The 13411-nt window shown below is 52.7% G+C and overlaps 1 protein-coding gene across 2 annotated transcripts in view; it reads right to left on the minus strand.

Annotated features, from left to right (window-relative positions):
- The window catches only part of RIN3 (Ras and Rab interactor 3), a 123008-nt gene that overhangs the window by 5404 nt on the left and 104193 nt on the right, over positions 1–13411 (minus strand). For both annotated transcript variants that reach the window (XM_049612278.1, XM_049612277.1), the window contains exon 8: positions 4156–4287. In XM_049612278.1, the coding sequence (XP_049468235.1) occupies positions 4156–4287 (132 nt within the window). The remainder of the gene's footprint in view (positions 1–4155; positions 4288–13411) is intronic.

Below are 13411 nucleotides of genomic sequence, written 5' to 3' on the forward strand. Positions count from 1 at the left end.
CATGATCTCATGGTCCGTGAGATCAAGCCCTGTGCTGATGGCTCAGAGCATAGAGCCTGCTTAGGATTCTGTCTCCCTCTCTCTCTGTCCCTCCCCCACTCACACTCTGTCTCTCAAAAATGAATAAATGTTAAAAAAAAATTTTAAATTAAAAAAAAATGTTAAAATGTTAAATGTTAAAAACGTTTAAAAAATTAAAAAAAAAAATTTTTTTTTTAATTTATTTTTGAGACAGAGAGAGACAGAGCATGAGCAAGGGAGGGTCAGAGAGAGAGGGAGACACAGAATCCGAAAAAGGCTCCAGGCTCTGAGCTGTCAGCCCAGAGTCCGATGCAGGGCTCGAACTCATGGACCGCAAGATCATGACCTGAGCCGAAGTCGGATGCCCAACTGACTGAGCCACCCAGGCGCCCCCCAAAAAATTTTTTTTAATAAAAAAAAAAGATATTTGCACAGCATGGCCAGCTGTCAATCAGTGCAGAGGAGATGTGGGCAAAGGGGACCATGGGGGTGCTTCTAGAAGAGGTTTGGATTTTGAGCTGGCTCCAGCCACGTGCACAGCAGCTGCCAGGGTCTCCCGTCTGCCCGTATTTGCCCAGATTTGTGGGAGCTGCAGAGAGAGAGGCTAGAAGGAGGCTGGGATCCGATCAGCTCAATGTTCAGGCGCTCTCTACTTCTTACAGGAAGTCCCTGATCTCTCATGCCTGATAAGCCTGCTTCAAAGAAAGCAGGACCCAATCACTGGTCTTTTTACCAAATTAGCAGCACTCAGAACCAGCTGAAAGAACATGAGGGTCTCAAAGAATGCAGTCAGACTCGCAAGGCCTTTGGTTGAATGCAGGATGCTGGGGCACCCAGACAGTGTGAAAACCCCACATCTAGCCCAGCACATGTGCTTTCCCAAGCCGGAGACGTTACGGGACTTGTCCAAGGTCTCCGGCCAATCAGAGGCAGAACCGGGGCTGAAATCCAGCCTGCAAACCGCTCTTTTTACTACACTGGTATTAGTTCTCCTCTTAAGATGGAGGAACTGACGTTCTCTAGAGTGGGGGCTCCCTGAGAGCCTGCCCCGTCCCAGGCATCTCTGAGCTCCTCAGAGCACCCACCCCCCTGAAAGGCAGGCTCTTCTTTGTACCTGAGCCTCAGGGGCTTTGGGAACGGAGCACCCTGTGTGCCATGCCAGCAAGTTAGGACAGGCGGCAAAGCTGGGGAAACGCAGGAACGCTGTCCCCCTCGCGCTCTGTCCCTCTGCCCCTCGGCCCAGTTACTTCTAGATGAAGGTCTGCTGGCTGTCAGACTTGAAGGGTGGACGCCCCGGCCCAAGCTGAAGACACCCACATCATCTCACTACCGGAGGCCTCGCCTATGAGGCCGGGCCTGTCCTGGGTGCTGGGACTTCCCACCTTGACTATCAGAGTAGGAACAGAGAGAGGTACAGGGAGGCCTCTTGGTGTATGCAGCATGACGTAAAGTTGGTCCTCTGGGCCTCAGAGCTGCCATGGGCAGGCTCTGTCACCAATGTCGGTGGGGGCCGGGAAGGGATGCTGGGAGGGGCCGTATACAGTGCATGGCAAGGCTGTGTGTGCCCTGCCCGCCTCTTTACTTCCAGCAAACACCTCAAGGATTCCTTAGAAATCTTCCCACGTGGGGGTGCCTGGGTGGCTCCACTGGGTAAGCATCTGACTTCAGCTCAGGGTTCGTGGGTTCGAGCCCCGCGTTGGGCTCTGTGCTGATAGCTCAGAGCCTGGAGCCTGCCTCAGATTCTGTGTCTCCCTCTTCCTCTCTGTCTCTCCCCAGTTTGTGCTCGCTCTCTCTCAAAAATAAAAAAAATAAACCTTAAAAAAAAAAGGACCTAGGTTCTAAAAAAAAAAAAAAAAAAAAGAAAGAAATCTTCCCATGGAGCCAGAGACTGACTACTTAAGTTTGAAAGAGGGCAGGGTAGAGGGTATTCAGGCAGCCTCGGGTCAGAAACTGTAAACTAAGACCTTTATGTATTTACTGGTACTTGCCTCGTCTCAAAAGCACTTAACATAGCCCAGAATAGACCAGCATTCCCGCCTGAAGGACCTTTGCTTTCCTACCCAAACCCTGGGTAGCCTCAGGAATAGAAAGAAGGATCCTAGGAGGCCATGGCAGGATTGTGGTGGGAATCACAGGCCCATTAGGAGAGGGTAGCTGGGCCAAGGACGTCCCTGCCCTCTCCCTGTTCAGCCGCTATGCCTGGCCTGGAGCCTCCTTTGGCCATAAAGATTCAGGCTGAGAAGGGAGTAGGAGTCATAGTGGCCAAGGCTTGGCTGACCACTGCTAGAGAGCAAGCCAGGACTCAGACCATGGCAGAGCCCCATGGTCTAGCTCCATTGTTCCACCCCTCAAGTGTTTTTCTCTAACACTGTCTCTAAGACACTTAAAAAACCTATGGGGTTGGGGCTAGTTCTTTAATAGGATTTGTAAGTGATTTCTTCCCAGGTACATCAGCAGCAGTGCCCTTGGTGGAAAATTTGAAAGATGGATAGGTGGGTTGGTGGATGGATGGATGGATGGATGGATGGATAGATGAAAGAAAGGGTGGGTGGATGGGTAGGTGCATAGGTATATGGGTAGATGAATGAATGCGTGGGTGGGTAGGTATATGGGTAGATGAATGGATGGATGGATGGATGGATGGATGGATAGATAGATGATAGAATAGATGGGTGGATGGATGATGGATGGATGGATAGACAGATGGGTGGGTGGATGATGGGTGAGTAGATGATGGATGGATGGACAGAGAGATACATGGGTAGGTGGATGATGGATGGATGGGTGGACGGGTGAGTGGATGGATAGGTGGATGGTGGATAGACGGATAGAAGGATGGATGGATAGATAGATTGGATAGATGGGTGGGTGGATGATGGAGGGATGGATGGATGTACTGGACAGCAGATAAGCACTGCTTAAGGAAGCCTGGCTTCCACTGAATTCCTACACCCTCTGGAAGACAGGTTGTTACAACTGCAGAATTTTTTTGAGAGGAGAGAGAGAGAGAGAGGGAGAGAGAGAGAGAGAGAGAGAGAACCCATGCAAGTGCACACACACACGAGTGGGGGAGGGGCAGAGGGAAAGGGAGAGAGAGAATCTTAAGCAGCCTCCATGCCCAGAGTGGAGCCCGACACAGGGTTAACTGCAGAACATTTTTAACTGAAGAGGAGAAAAAATAGCTCCGGAGGTCCCAGGGCCCTAGTCAAAGTTATATGGGACAGCAAACTTCAAGGCTTTACACGCTCCCCTGAGTTTCCAAGAACTCACAGAACCAGCCATGTCACACTGTCACCCCAGAGGCCAACACACGCTAAAAATGCAAACAGATGTAAATGGGCCAGCTTATCTCAAGAACCACAAGGCCCAAAGGGGACACTCGGGCCCCGAGAGTCTCACTTCGTCCTTTGGGGCTGACATGTCAGAGCTGATATCTGGGCTGTCTGCACCTCAAGGATTATTGGTGGAGGAGTGGCCAAGGCAAAGTGGGTGGGGGGGAAGTGGTGGGAAGGAGGAAAGGGGAAGGGAAACTGAGCATGGGGTGAGCAAACATGCCTCTGCCGTCATCCTATTCGGGAGTGCAGGTTCCATGTCCCAGCAGTAACCTTCTCTCACGGACACAGGACCTGGCCACGGCTGAATGAGGAGGGGGCCGACAGTTCCCAGGGCCACCCCTGTCTAGGAACTGATCATTATTCCCTGCTCAGACTCCTCCCCTTGATGGGTCCACCCACTGATTCAGCCTCATCTTTTATGCTACCAGCAAATGCTGTTCTCTCTGTGAAGAATGCCTCTCCCACTTCTTTCACGGTCTGGCTCCTCTCCAGCCCTCAACACTCAGCTCAGGTATCACCTCCTCCTGGAAGCCCTCCCTGACTGCACAGCCTGGGCACCGCGCGCCTATACACTGTGGACTTCCCATCATTCCAGCATCCGTCAAGCAGTGGTGACAGGCAGGGTCTCTTTACTGGCCCAGCTCCCCTGCTGGTCTGTGAGCTCCCGCAGGACAGGGCCCGTGTCCAGGCCCTGTGTCTTGTCCTCGGGGCTCAGTGGAATCTGGCGTCCGGGAAGTTGCTTGTCGGGCTGTGCAGCGGACCCTGGGAGCCTGGAGAGGGGCCTGGGGTGGGCACTCACCCTCGCCCAGCTGCAGGGCAGGGTCCATGAGCTCCATCATGTACTCCACGTTGAGGAGCATCTCCGTGAGGTTGCTGCGGGCCAGGACGTACATGAGCACGGGCAGGAAGTCGTCTGCGCCGTAGGGCTTCCCTGGGAGGGGAGAGGGTGCAGAAAGTAGTGAGTGTGAGGTTCTCCTTGTGAGCCATTCTCTGCCCTCGGGAAGAGGACAGCGGTTCGCTGGGTGGGGGCCGGTCTCCCCTGGAAGAGGAACCTTGCAGCTTTCTCATGACTCAGGACAGGGGCAACCCGGGACCAGCCTTCTCAGGGATGTCTGAGACACAGTCCAGGGTTAGGAACAAGGAACTGAGAGAGCCACCCTCCACCGGAGTGGTCAAGTCCCAACCCCTCCCTCTTCCCCAGCTCTTCCCCCTCAATGCCCCGGGCTGCTTTTTTTTTTTTTTTTTAAGATTTTATCCCTAAAGTAATCTCTATACCCAACGTGGGGCTCGAACTCACAACCCTGAGAGTGAGTTGCACCCTCCACGGACAGAGCCAGCCAGGTGCCTCCCACCCTCGCTGCTTGCTTGACAGTCAAGTTCATATCACACTTATTCAGGAAGCCACCCAGAAGCAGCTAACAGTGATGTATTCGGGAGGGTCCCCTGTCCCTTTTAACAGCATCTCCCTCTGCATCTGCAAAACAGAAAGCCCTCCCTCAATCAGTACTCCGTGGTTGGAAATCCCACCATTCAACCTTCACTGTATTGGGTTAAGCAGGGCCCTGACCTGAGGGGTTCTTTTAACACGTAAATACCTCTGAAAGGAATAACTCATCACTTCTGCTTTTGTGGGAGATGTTCTCATGGTTCAGAGGATCTTGACAATAATAGATGCCTTGGGGAAGAGACAAGGGTGGACAGTGGGCCTATGAGATGCCTTCCCTGTTGGGCTCCGGGATGGCTCTGGTGACTGACTGGCAATACAAAGGCACGGGCTGGATGTGGAGGGAAGAATTCCTACAAGGACAGAATCCCCTGGAGTCCCTCAGTTGGCACATTGGCATTCCCCCCCTCTTTTTTTTTAATGTTTATATATTTTTGAAGGGAGAGAGAGAGCGTGAGTGGGGGAGGGGGAGAGAGAGGGAGACACAGAAGCGGAAGCAGGCTCCAGGCTCCGACCTGTCAGCACAGAGCCCCACTCGGGGCTCAAACCCACGAGCTGTAAGATCATGACCTGAGCCGTTGTCAGATGCTTAACTGACTGAGCCCCTCAGGCGCCCCAGGAGGAGTCTTGCTCATAAGGGCCCACCTGCTCACTCATTCATTCATTCATTCAGTCACTTAAGCCCTCGTACTAACCACCCTATTCCTTGGGTGTCACCTGCCCAGGTAATAAGACCTGATTTTTTCTGGATTCCAGCAGGGACCAGAAAGATGTGAGTAAAAGATATGGTGTGACAGAGGTTTGAGAAGAGTGGAAGCTCAGTGTTGAGTTTAGCAGCCCCTCCGGAGGCCCTGTGTCCCGCTGCCCGTGCCTGCACAGGCCGCCCACCCCTGGGTGCCGGGAGGCACGATCGAGCCGCGCTTCCGTGGGCTCCGTGTGTCCACGCCTCTCCAGCACAGGCCAGCGCGCTCCTCCTATGTCCTCCACGCTCCCCACGGTACAGTGCTGGCACCGCGGGGGCCTCTGACGATGTCTCTCCCATGGGGGCCCCTTCTGCTTACAACCCATCCTTGGTCGTTTTCCCAGAGAACAGTGTGCCCTGTGGCCGGCTTCCTGGCCACACTCAGTTCCTACATCTGCAAAATGGGGCCAGCAGCACGAGCCCTGATGGCCTTTCGGGGTTTTTGAGAGAATAAGGTGAGCAAAACAGCAAAGTGTTTGGTACCTGTAAAGTGCTACGGAAAAGTGGCCTATTACTGACATCTCTGTTCTGCTGTCTCAAGGGGCCTCCGTTTTCCCACCTGTGAAATAAACAGGCTGAAGGGGTTGGTAACACACAGCACTGAAAAGCAGAGTCGGACCCAGAGTGTGAGCCTCAGTGCACTTCTTACCAGCTGTGTGACCTGGGCTAACTGCTTGACCTCTCTGAGCCTGTATTTCTAGTCATGCATCATGTGCCACAGATTACACGACATCCCATAGGATTTTGGTGAGAATTCTATACAAGGATTTAAGGATTTACCCATAGCACTCCCACATGCTCCCATGGAAATGCCTTCTTCCCATTCCAGTTCTGTGTGTGTGTGTGTGTGTGTGTGCGCACAGGTGTGTGTTTAATGTTTATTTACTTATTTTGAGGGGGGCAGGGGTAGAGAGAGAGGGAAAGCAAGAATCCCAAGCAGGCTCCGCACTGTCAGCACAGAGCCTGGTGCAGGGCTCAAACCCATGAACCATGAGATCATGACCTGACCCGAAATCAAGAATCAGACACTTAACTGTCTGAGCCAACCCGGGCACCCCTGCAGCTCTGTGTTCCGAGGCTCTCTGGTTATTTGTTTCAAAATTCCTGTCCCGTCCCTACACAAAATTAGTCCGTTTTGGAGAAAGCTCTCCCCTAAACCTTTATAAGCCGGAGACACAACCAACGAGTTCCTGGGGAAAGATTTTGTGCCGGGAGATGTTTTTCATGCTGATAATTTAATTATTAGAATCCTGGCCTACAGGAGATTCTTTTCTTGTTTGAGTTACGAGTTAGGAACTGATGTGAAACAGTCCTGTGCCTTTTGGAATGCACCTATAACTCACACACCGGCTTAGAGCTGATTGAATTTTTACTGTGCCTCCTAGAACACTGATTTCGTCCTGGTATTGTGTTAATAGCTCACCAAGGGATACAATCAGGCAAGCAAATTTGCTTTTGAGCAGTGGTTCTCCGCCGGGGTGGTTCTGCCCTTCAGGGGCCACTTGGCAGTATCTGGAGTCCTTTTGGGTTGTCACATCAGAGTGGGGGTGCTACTGGCACCTGCGATGCCCAGGACAACCCTCCATCATAAAGATTTACTCAGCCCCAAGTGTCTATAGTTCTTAGGGCCAGAAGCTCTGCTTTCGGGGGCAGTGACTTTCAGCAAGAAGGATGGTCCAGCTCTGGCCCTCAGTTTAGGATTCAGAGGCCCTCCGGACTGCGGCTCCGTGCCTGGTGGGGGATAGAATGTGGTTCGTGTGTTTCTTTGTCTCCCCATGCTCTCCCTGAGAAGCCTGGCCAATGCTCAGGAAGGGCTTTGGGGCCCACTTCCTCAGTCTCCAGCACATTCTGCTTAGCCACCTACTGCAAGGGCTCCCGTGATCCCACGACCGTCCCTCCAGCTACCCGTGAACATCCCCTTTCTGTCTCCCCGGGACACAGAGCAGGGCACAGCAGTGGTGAGCAGGAAGGGGTGCCTCCCCAAGTTCCCCAGGCTCCGGTGGACCTTTACAGACACCCCACGAGTCCTTCCCCTCACCAGGGGCCAAACCAAGTGTTTCATCATTTCCTGGAAACCAGCCCTGGCTGCAAACTTTCCCATTTCTGTCAAGGAGCCCACGGCTCCCTGCCCCCCATCCCAGGGTGCAAGGCCTGGGAGTCCCCTTCTTCCTCTGGGGTTCTCTGTTCCCTGTGGCCAGGCAGGTCAGAGCCCCAGACGAATCTTCCTTCTAACTGCTCCCTGCACTCACATTTTGCTTTTTCCAGCCCTACTTCCCTATGCCTGCCCTCCCAGCAGGGTCTCTGTCCTTTGATCCACTCTGTCCACTAACCCACCTCCTGCGAGTATAGCTCTGATCATGCTATTTCTCTTCTCAAGAGCCATCAGTGGCTCCCCCCTGCTTAGAGAATCAGGTCTGGATCTCTTATCCTGACATTCAAGGCCTTCCACAATTAGGCCCATAAACACCTGTCCAGTATGATTACTTTCTTCCAGCCACACTGTCTAGTTGATGGCCTGAGAACAAGTCACCTGCATTCTGGCCCCTTGGTATTTGCCACAGTCACCTGTCGGGCATGGCTTGTCCTTACCTTCCCCCTCCCACACAGCACCAACATTTGTGGGCCATTCTAAAAGCAAAGCATATTTTATAAATATTATACCAATGGATTCCTAAAACAACTCTGTGAGGTGGGTTAGATCCATTGTGCCCACTTTATAGATGAGGAAAGTGAGCCCCAGTGAAGTTAAGCTACTTGCCTAAGGTTGCATGGCCAGGATGTGGCGAACCAGGACTTGAATCCAACTTTTTCTTACCCACAATCCCAGGTACCTGGTACTTCAACGTTCTTCCTTCAAGTTCCACCTCCTCCACGAAGCCCTCCTAGACTGCCCCCAGCCACCACCGCTTACTCTATATTCCAACTTCCAGCTCAGAACGACATGCTGCCTTCATCACCTTCTCACACAAATTCCTCCGTGCTGAATCACGGGCCATTCCCCGAACTCCATTCCTCGTGCCTTTGCACACCCATTTCCCTCTGCCGGGGACACCTTCCCTAGCTCTCCCGAACAAACTTCTCCTTCTTTGCCCTCTCCCGCATCCTCAGGCACAGGTGAGCACTTCCAGCTCCCAAACACGTCGACTTCAGAGCCTGCCCTTTTCCTTGGACTATGAGCTCCTCGAGGGCCAGGACGGAGGCTGGGTGAGCTTGGGCAAGTCTCTTAACCTTTCTGAGCCTCTGCCCCATCACTGCCTTTCCAGTCCCCAGCACAGGGCTTGGGATGTTGGACATTGACAACGGACTGAACGGAGCCACATGTGTGCTCCCACTGGCCTCCGCTCTGTCCTGTCCAGGGCTGGGGCCATGGTCAAGGATACTAGGATCCTCTGTGGGTCTTAGACAGCGGTGAGCTGGGAAATGGCCAACAACGGCCTCTCCGAAGGGAAAAATAAGCTCCGATTTGCAGGGTTTGCCAATTGCTGTGGTATAAATATTTCCACAGCGGCCCATTTCAAGCTACCGACATGAACGTGGAACGGGAGAGAGGCACATGATTAGCTCTCATGGCATGACCAGCTGACTCAGGACACCAGCGGCCCTGGATTCATCAAGCCCAATCTCACTGTGAAGAGGCCGAGGTTCAGAGACCAGAGAAATTTGCTCGAAGCCCCACAGCCGGTTAGTGATGGATCTATGACTAGAATCTGGGTCTCTCTTCGCTGATGTAGGTGGGAAAGGCCCACACAGACTCTCTGACTTGATAGCTACTTGCAGACAAACATAAGCCGCAAGCATTGTTTAAATGCTCCAGCTCTCTGATATTCCAGGGCTAGGTAGGGCTGCGGTCTCCTTCCCATGAAGCCAGGAGCCCAAGGCATGAGCTCAGCCTGTGCACAGGGGGCCTCAGCCAGCAGCACTGGGATACGGAGGCACAGCTCCAAAGTAATTCTCCGTGATCAGAACATCTGGCTTGCACGGGTCAGAGACCACGTCCATCAGGCTGCACCTCCCAGAGCCCTGCTGGGCCACAGCCTGCAGTGCCTGGTGATTTCTGCTTTCTTTTCGTGCCAAAGTCACATCCGTTTCCCATCAGTAGGTATGGGGAGTGGGGGGCGGTGGGCAATCACACTTTAAAGGGCTGGCTCGGTGCCTCGTGCATATTTCATCGGCGGGCAGGTTTTCGAGGAGAGTTCTGATAAAAAGGCGCTGAATGCGCTCGCCTCGTGCAGACCGTGTGAGTACTGCATCAGGAAGCCCCCAACTCTGTCCCTTCACTGTGTGATCTGGGGCCGCTCACTCTGAGCCTCAGTCTTCTCATGTGAAAACGGGCTGATGAGAAAACTCACTCAGACTTCAGACTGGGGGCGCCTGGGTGGCTCAGTCGGTTGGGCATCCGACTTCAGCTCAGGTCATGATCTCACAGCTCGTAGTTCAAGCCCCGCGTCGTGCTCTGTGCTGACAGCGCGGAGCCTGGAGCCTGCTCTCTGCTCCTCCTGGAGCCTTCTCTCTGCCCCGCCTCTGCCCCTACTCACACTCTGTGTTTCTTGCTCTCTCTCAAAAATAAATAAACATTAAAAAAAAAAAAAAGTTAATTCAGATTGTCACGCCAGGTTGCTGTGAACCTCAAGTGAGTGGCTGGGTTAAAAATTAGGTTTTAGATCATTTGTCAATGATCTAAATGAGCAGTTGGCCTATCTTTCTGTAAAGGGCCAGGTAGTAGTTATTTTTAGTTTCGAGGGCTATGTGGTCTCTATCCCAACTACTCGATTCAGCAGTTGTAACAAACGCAGCCATAGACACTGTAAATGAATGGGTGTGGCTGTTTCTATGAGTTTATTTACAAAATCAAGTAGGGGGCCAGAGTTGGCCTGCAGGCCATAGTTTGCAGACTCCTGATCTAGATAGAGGAAGGGTGTATCATCTTACTATAACTGTCCCTCCAAATTTGTTGACCGGGCTCTTACTGAAAGTGGTGGCTGATGCAATAGTCCTGGGGCAGACAAGGTACAGGACTGTGATGTGCTTTGACTCTTACTTTCCACCATGATTCCCACTTAAAGTCACTTCCTTCCTCCAGGAAGTATTAACTGAAGACCCCCACTTCCCACAAACTAGGTTAATGCCCTTATGATGGGTTTCCCCTGCCCTGTCCCTGCAGAATGGGAAAACAGATACTGTGCATTAACTCAGAGAGGCCTCCCCTGACCACCCAACGCAGAGCGGCAAACACCTCTGACATTCCCCAGACCCTTCTCCGTGTTTGGTTCAGCCTGCCGGCACGTTTCAGCATCTAATGACATAGTTTATGCTTCTGGTTCCTTATTTATTACCTGCCTCGCCTCATAGAATGAAAGCTTTGTGAAGGCAAGGGTTTCATCGTGCTCACTGTTCATATCCAGTATTTCCACTGTGCCTGACCTGCACTAGGTTCTTTTTTTTTTAATGTTTATTTACTTTTGAGAGACAGAGAGAGAGAGAGAGACAGAGACAGAGTGTGAGCGGGGGAGGGGCAGAGAGAGAGGGAGACACAGAATCAGAAGCACGTTCCAGGCTCTGAGCTGTCCGCACAGAGCCCGATGCGGGGCTCGAACCCATGAACCACGAGATCATGACCTGAGCCGAAGTCGGACGCTTAACTGACTGAGCCACCCAGATGCCCCACGCACTAGGTTCTTAATAAATATATCTGCTAAATGAATGAATGGATACCATTTGTCACACGGTATGACTGTCGCTTGTTTAATGCTCCGTTATCCCACTTGAATCGTGACCATCTTAAAAACAGGGACTGGGTTTTCCTGTTAACATCCACATTGTCATTTCTTGTTAGTCCCACTGTTGAATGAATGAACTTATTTGATAAACACACGGGATGGTAGGAAGTAGAGAACAGCACCTATAACAGGAGGTTTTCAGTTTACTTTTATAGTGGAAGACTTTCATTTTTTTAATGTTTATTTTTGAGGCGGGGGGAGCACGTGTGTGCTGGGGAGGGGCAGAGAGAGGGGGAGAGGGAATCCCAAGCAGGCTCCCGACTGTCGGCACAGAGGCTGGCTCAGGCCTGGAACCCACCGAACCGTGAGATCACGACCTGAGCCAAAATCAAGAGTCTGACGCTTAACTGACTGAGCCACCCAGGCGCCCAGGGAAGCCTTTCATTAAGGGGTATTTTAGGCAGAACTTGGCTTCTCTGGCTGATTCACAGTGGGGGCTGGCCTGCTCTTCTCTCCCTCCACTGTCCCCTGCAAGTGGCCCTCAGCTATGTCTGTGGCCTCTGGGGAGCTCTTGGCTGCCAGTTTGAAAACCACTGGTCTAGTCTGAACTACTCCCAGCTGCACAGCTGAAAGAGCGGGAGCCCAGGGAGGAGGGAAGAGGGGTGGAGGGTTCCCCGCAGTCTGTGGCTGACGTGGGATGAGAAGCCAGCCCTCCGCCCACTGAGCCCCCCTCCAAAGCTGCCCCGTTGGGTCATGTGGGCTTTCTGCAAATGCCACTTAAGCCTCAGTTCTGCTTTGAGCCACACCGCATCCCCGAGGAAATTACTCCAGCTCACCAGCTTCCTCTTCGGAGAGCTCAGCCCGCGAGCCAGTCCAGCCACACAGGCCACGGGCTCGGAGCCCTGCAGCCCAAAGTCCCAGCCTGGCTGGAAAAGGCGCGAGGCCTCCTCTGACTCGGGCCTGACTTCTCTGAGGTCCTCGCTGACCCCAGGACACCCCAGAGAGGGAGGACAGCGCGCGGTTGGGCGCGGGACCTGGCTCCACTCGCCTGCTCGGGGATGACGCTGAGTGTGCTGCCCAGCCTCGCTGAGCCTCAGTTTCCTCGGCTCTAAAGTGGGGGCAACAATAGTGTCTACACCTCAAAAAGTGGTTCTGAGGATTCGGTGGCAAGACAGGTGGGCAGTGATGAACACGGTGCCCGTGGGGCTACCGGCATGTGAGAAATGCCAGCCAGGAGGGCAACGTGTCTTCTAATGCTCAGAGCACGACATCTTAGAGGGCCCGGGCGCCATTTCTGTTGTGCGGTGGGGGGCGTAAAAGCAAGGTTGTGCTTTGCTTCCAGGCCTGGCCCTTGTGTTCTCTCTCTGTCACCTGGATGTCAATGCCCAGGAGGATTCAGACAGTCTCCCTCGGCCTGGATCCCTGAATGACTCCATGCAGCAGAGCCCCGCCCCCGCCCCCCCCCCCTCCCCCTTCTCCATCCGCTTGGACTTACATGAGTGAGAAATGCACTTTTATTGGGTAAGAGATTGCGGGGATTAGCAACATAGCTATAATACATAGCAATATATATATATATATATAATATATAGCAATATGTTAGCAAATATAGCAGCAAGTATTTTCCTTAACTAATGACCTATTTAGCTACCTATCTATATCTCTTTCAAGAAGACCAAAAAGAAATCCAACAAGATACTCATCATCTTTTTTCAACAACAAACATTATTAGTGACTTCTGTATCAGAAATCGGAGGAGACTTTTTTTTTTAACATAGATTTAAAAAAAACCCAAGAGCCTGACCTCCCTCTGTGTCCCCCTGACCCCTGGTCAATGGCACAGGCTCCCCGGGGTCTGCCCTCGCAGCTTCTGCCCCCACCTGAACCAGCCATAGATTCCCAGCTGGCTCTGCGATGCCTGCGAGTGGGGTGAATGGTGAGGGGCTAGAGGGGCTCCAGGACCCTCAGACCACCATCCCTTTGGCCCTTACATCCAAACACCTGGCTGCTGGATACCCCTCCCCCAGGGTCAGGGGCCAGGTTCCATCTCGTGCGGCGTGGCATCTGGGTGTTTACACGGACTACTGAAGGCACAGAAAAAAGGCAACCTCTTGGCCATCATTGCCCCCCTCCTGTTGCCTCCTCTCCATCA

The sequence above is a fragment of the Panthera uncia genome (genome assembly GCF_023721935.1).
Source record: "Panthera uncia isolate 11264 chromosome B3 unlocalized genomic scaffold, Puncia_PCG_1.0 HiC_scaffold_1, whole genome shotgun sequence".
Taxonomy (NCBI): Eukaryota; Metazoa; Chordata; class Mammalia; order Carnivora; family Felidae; genus Panthera; species Panthera uncia.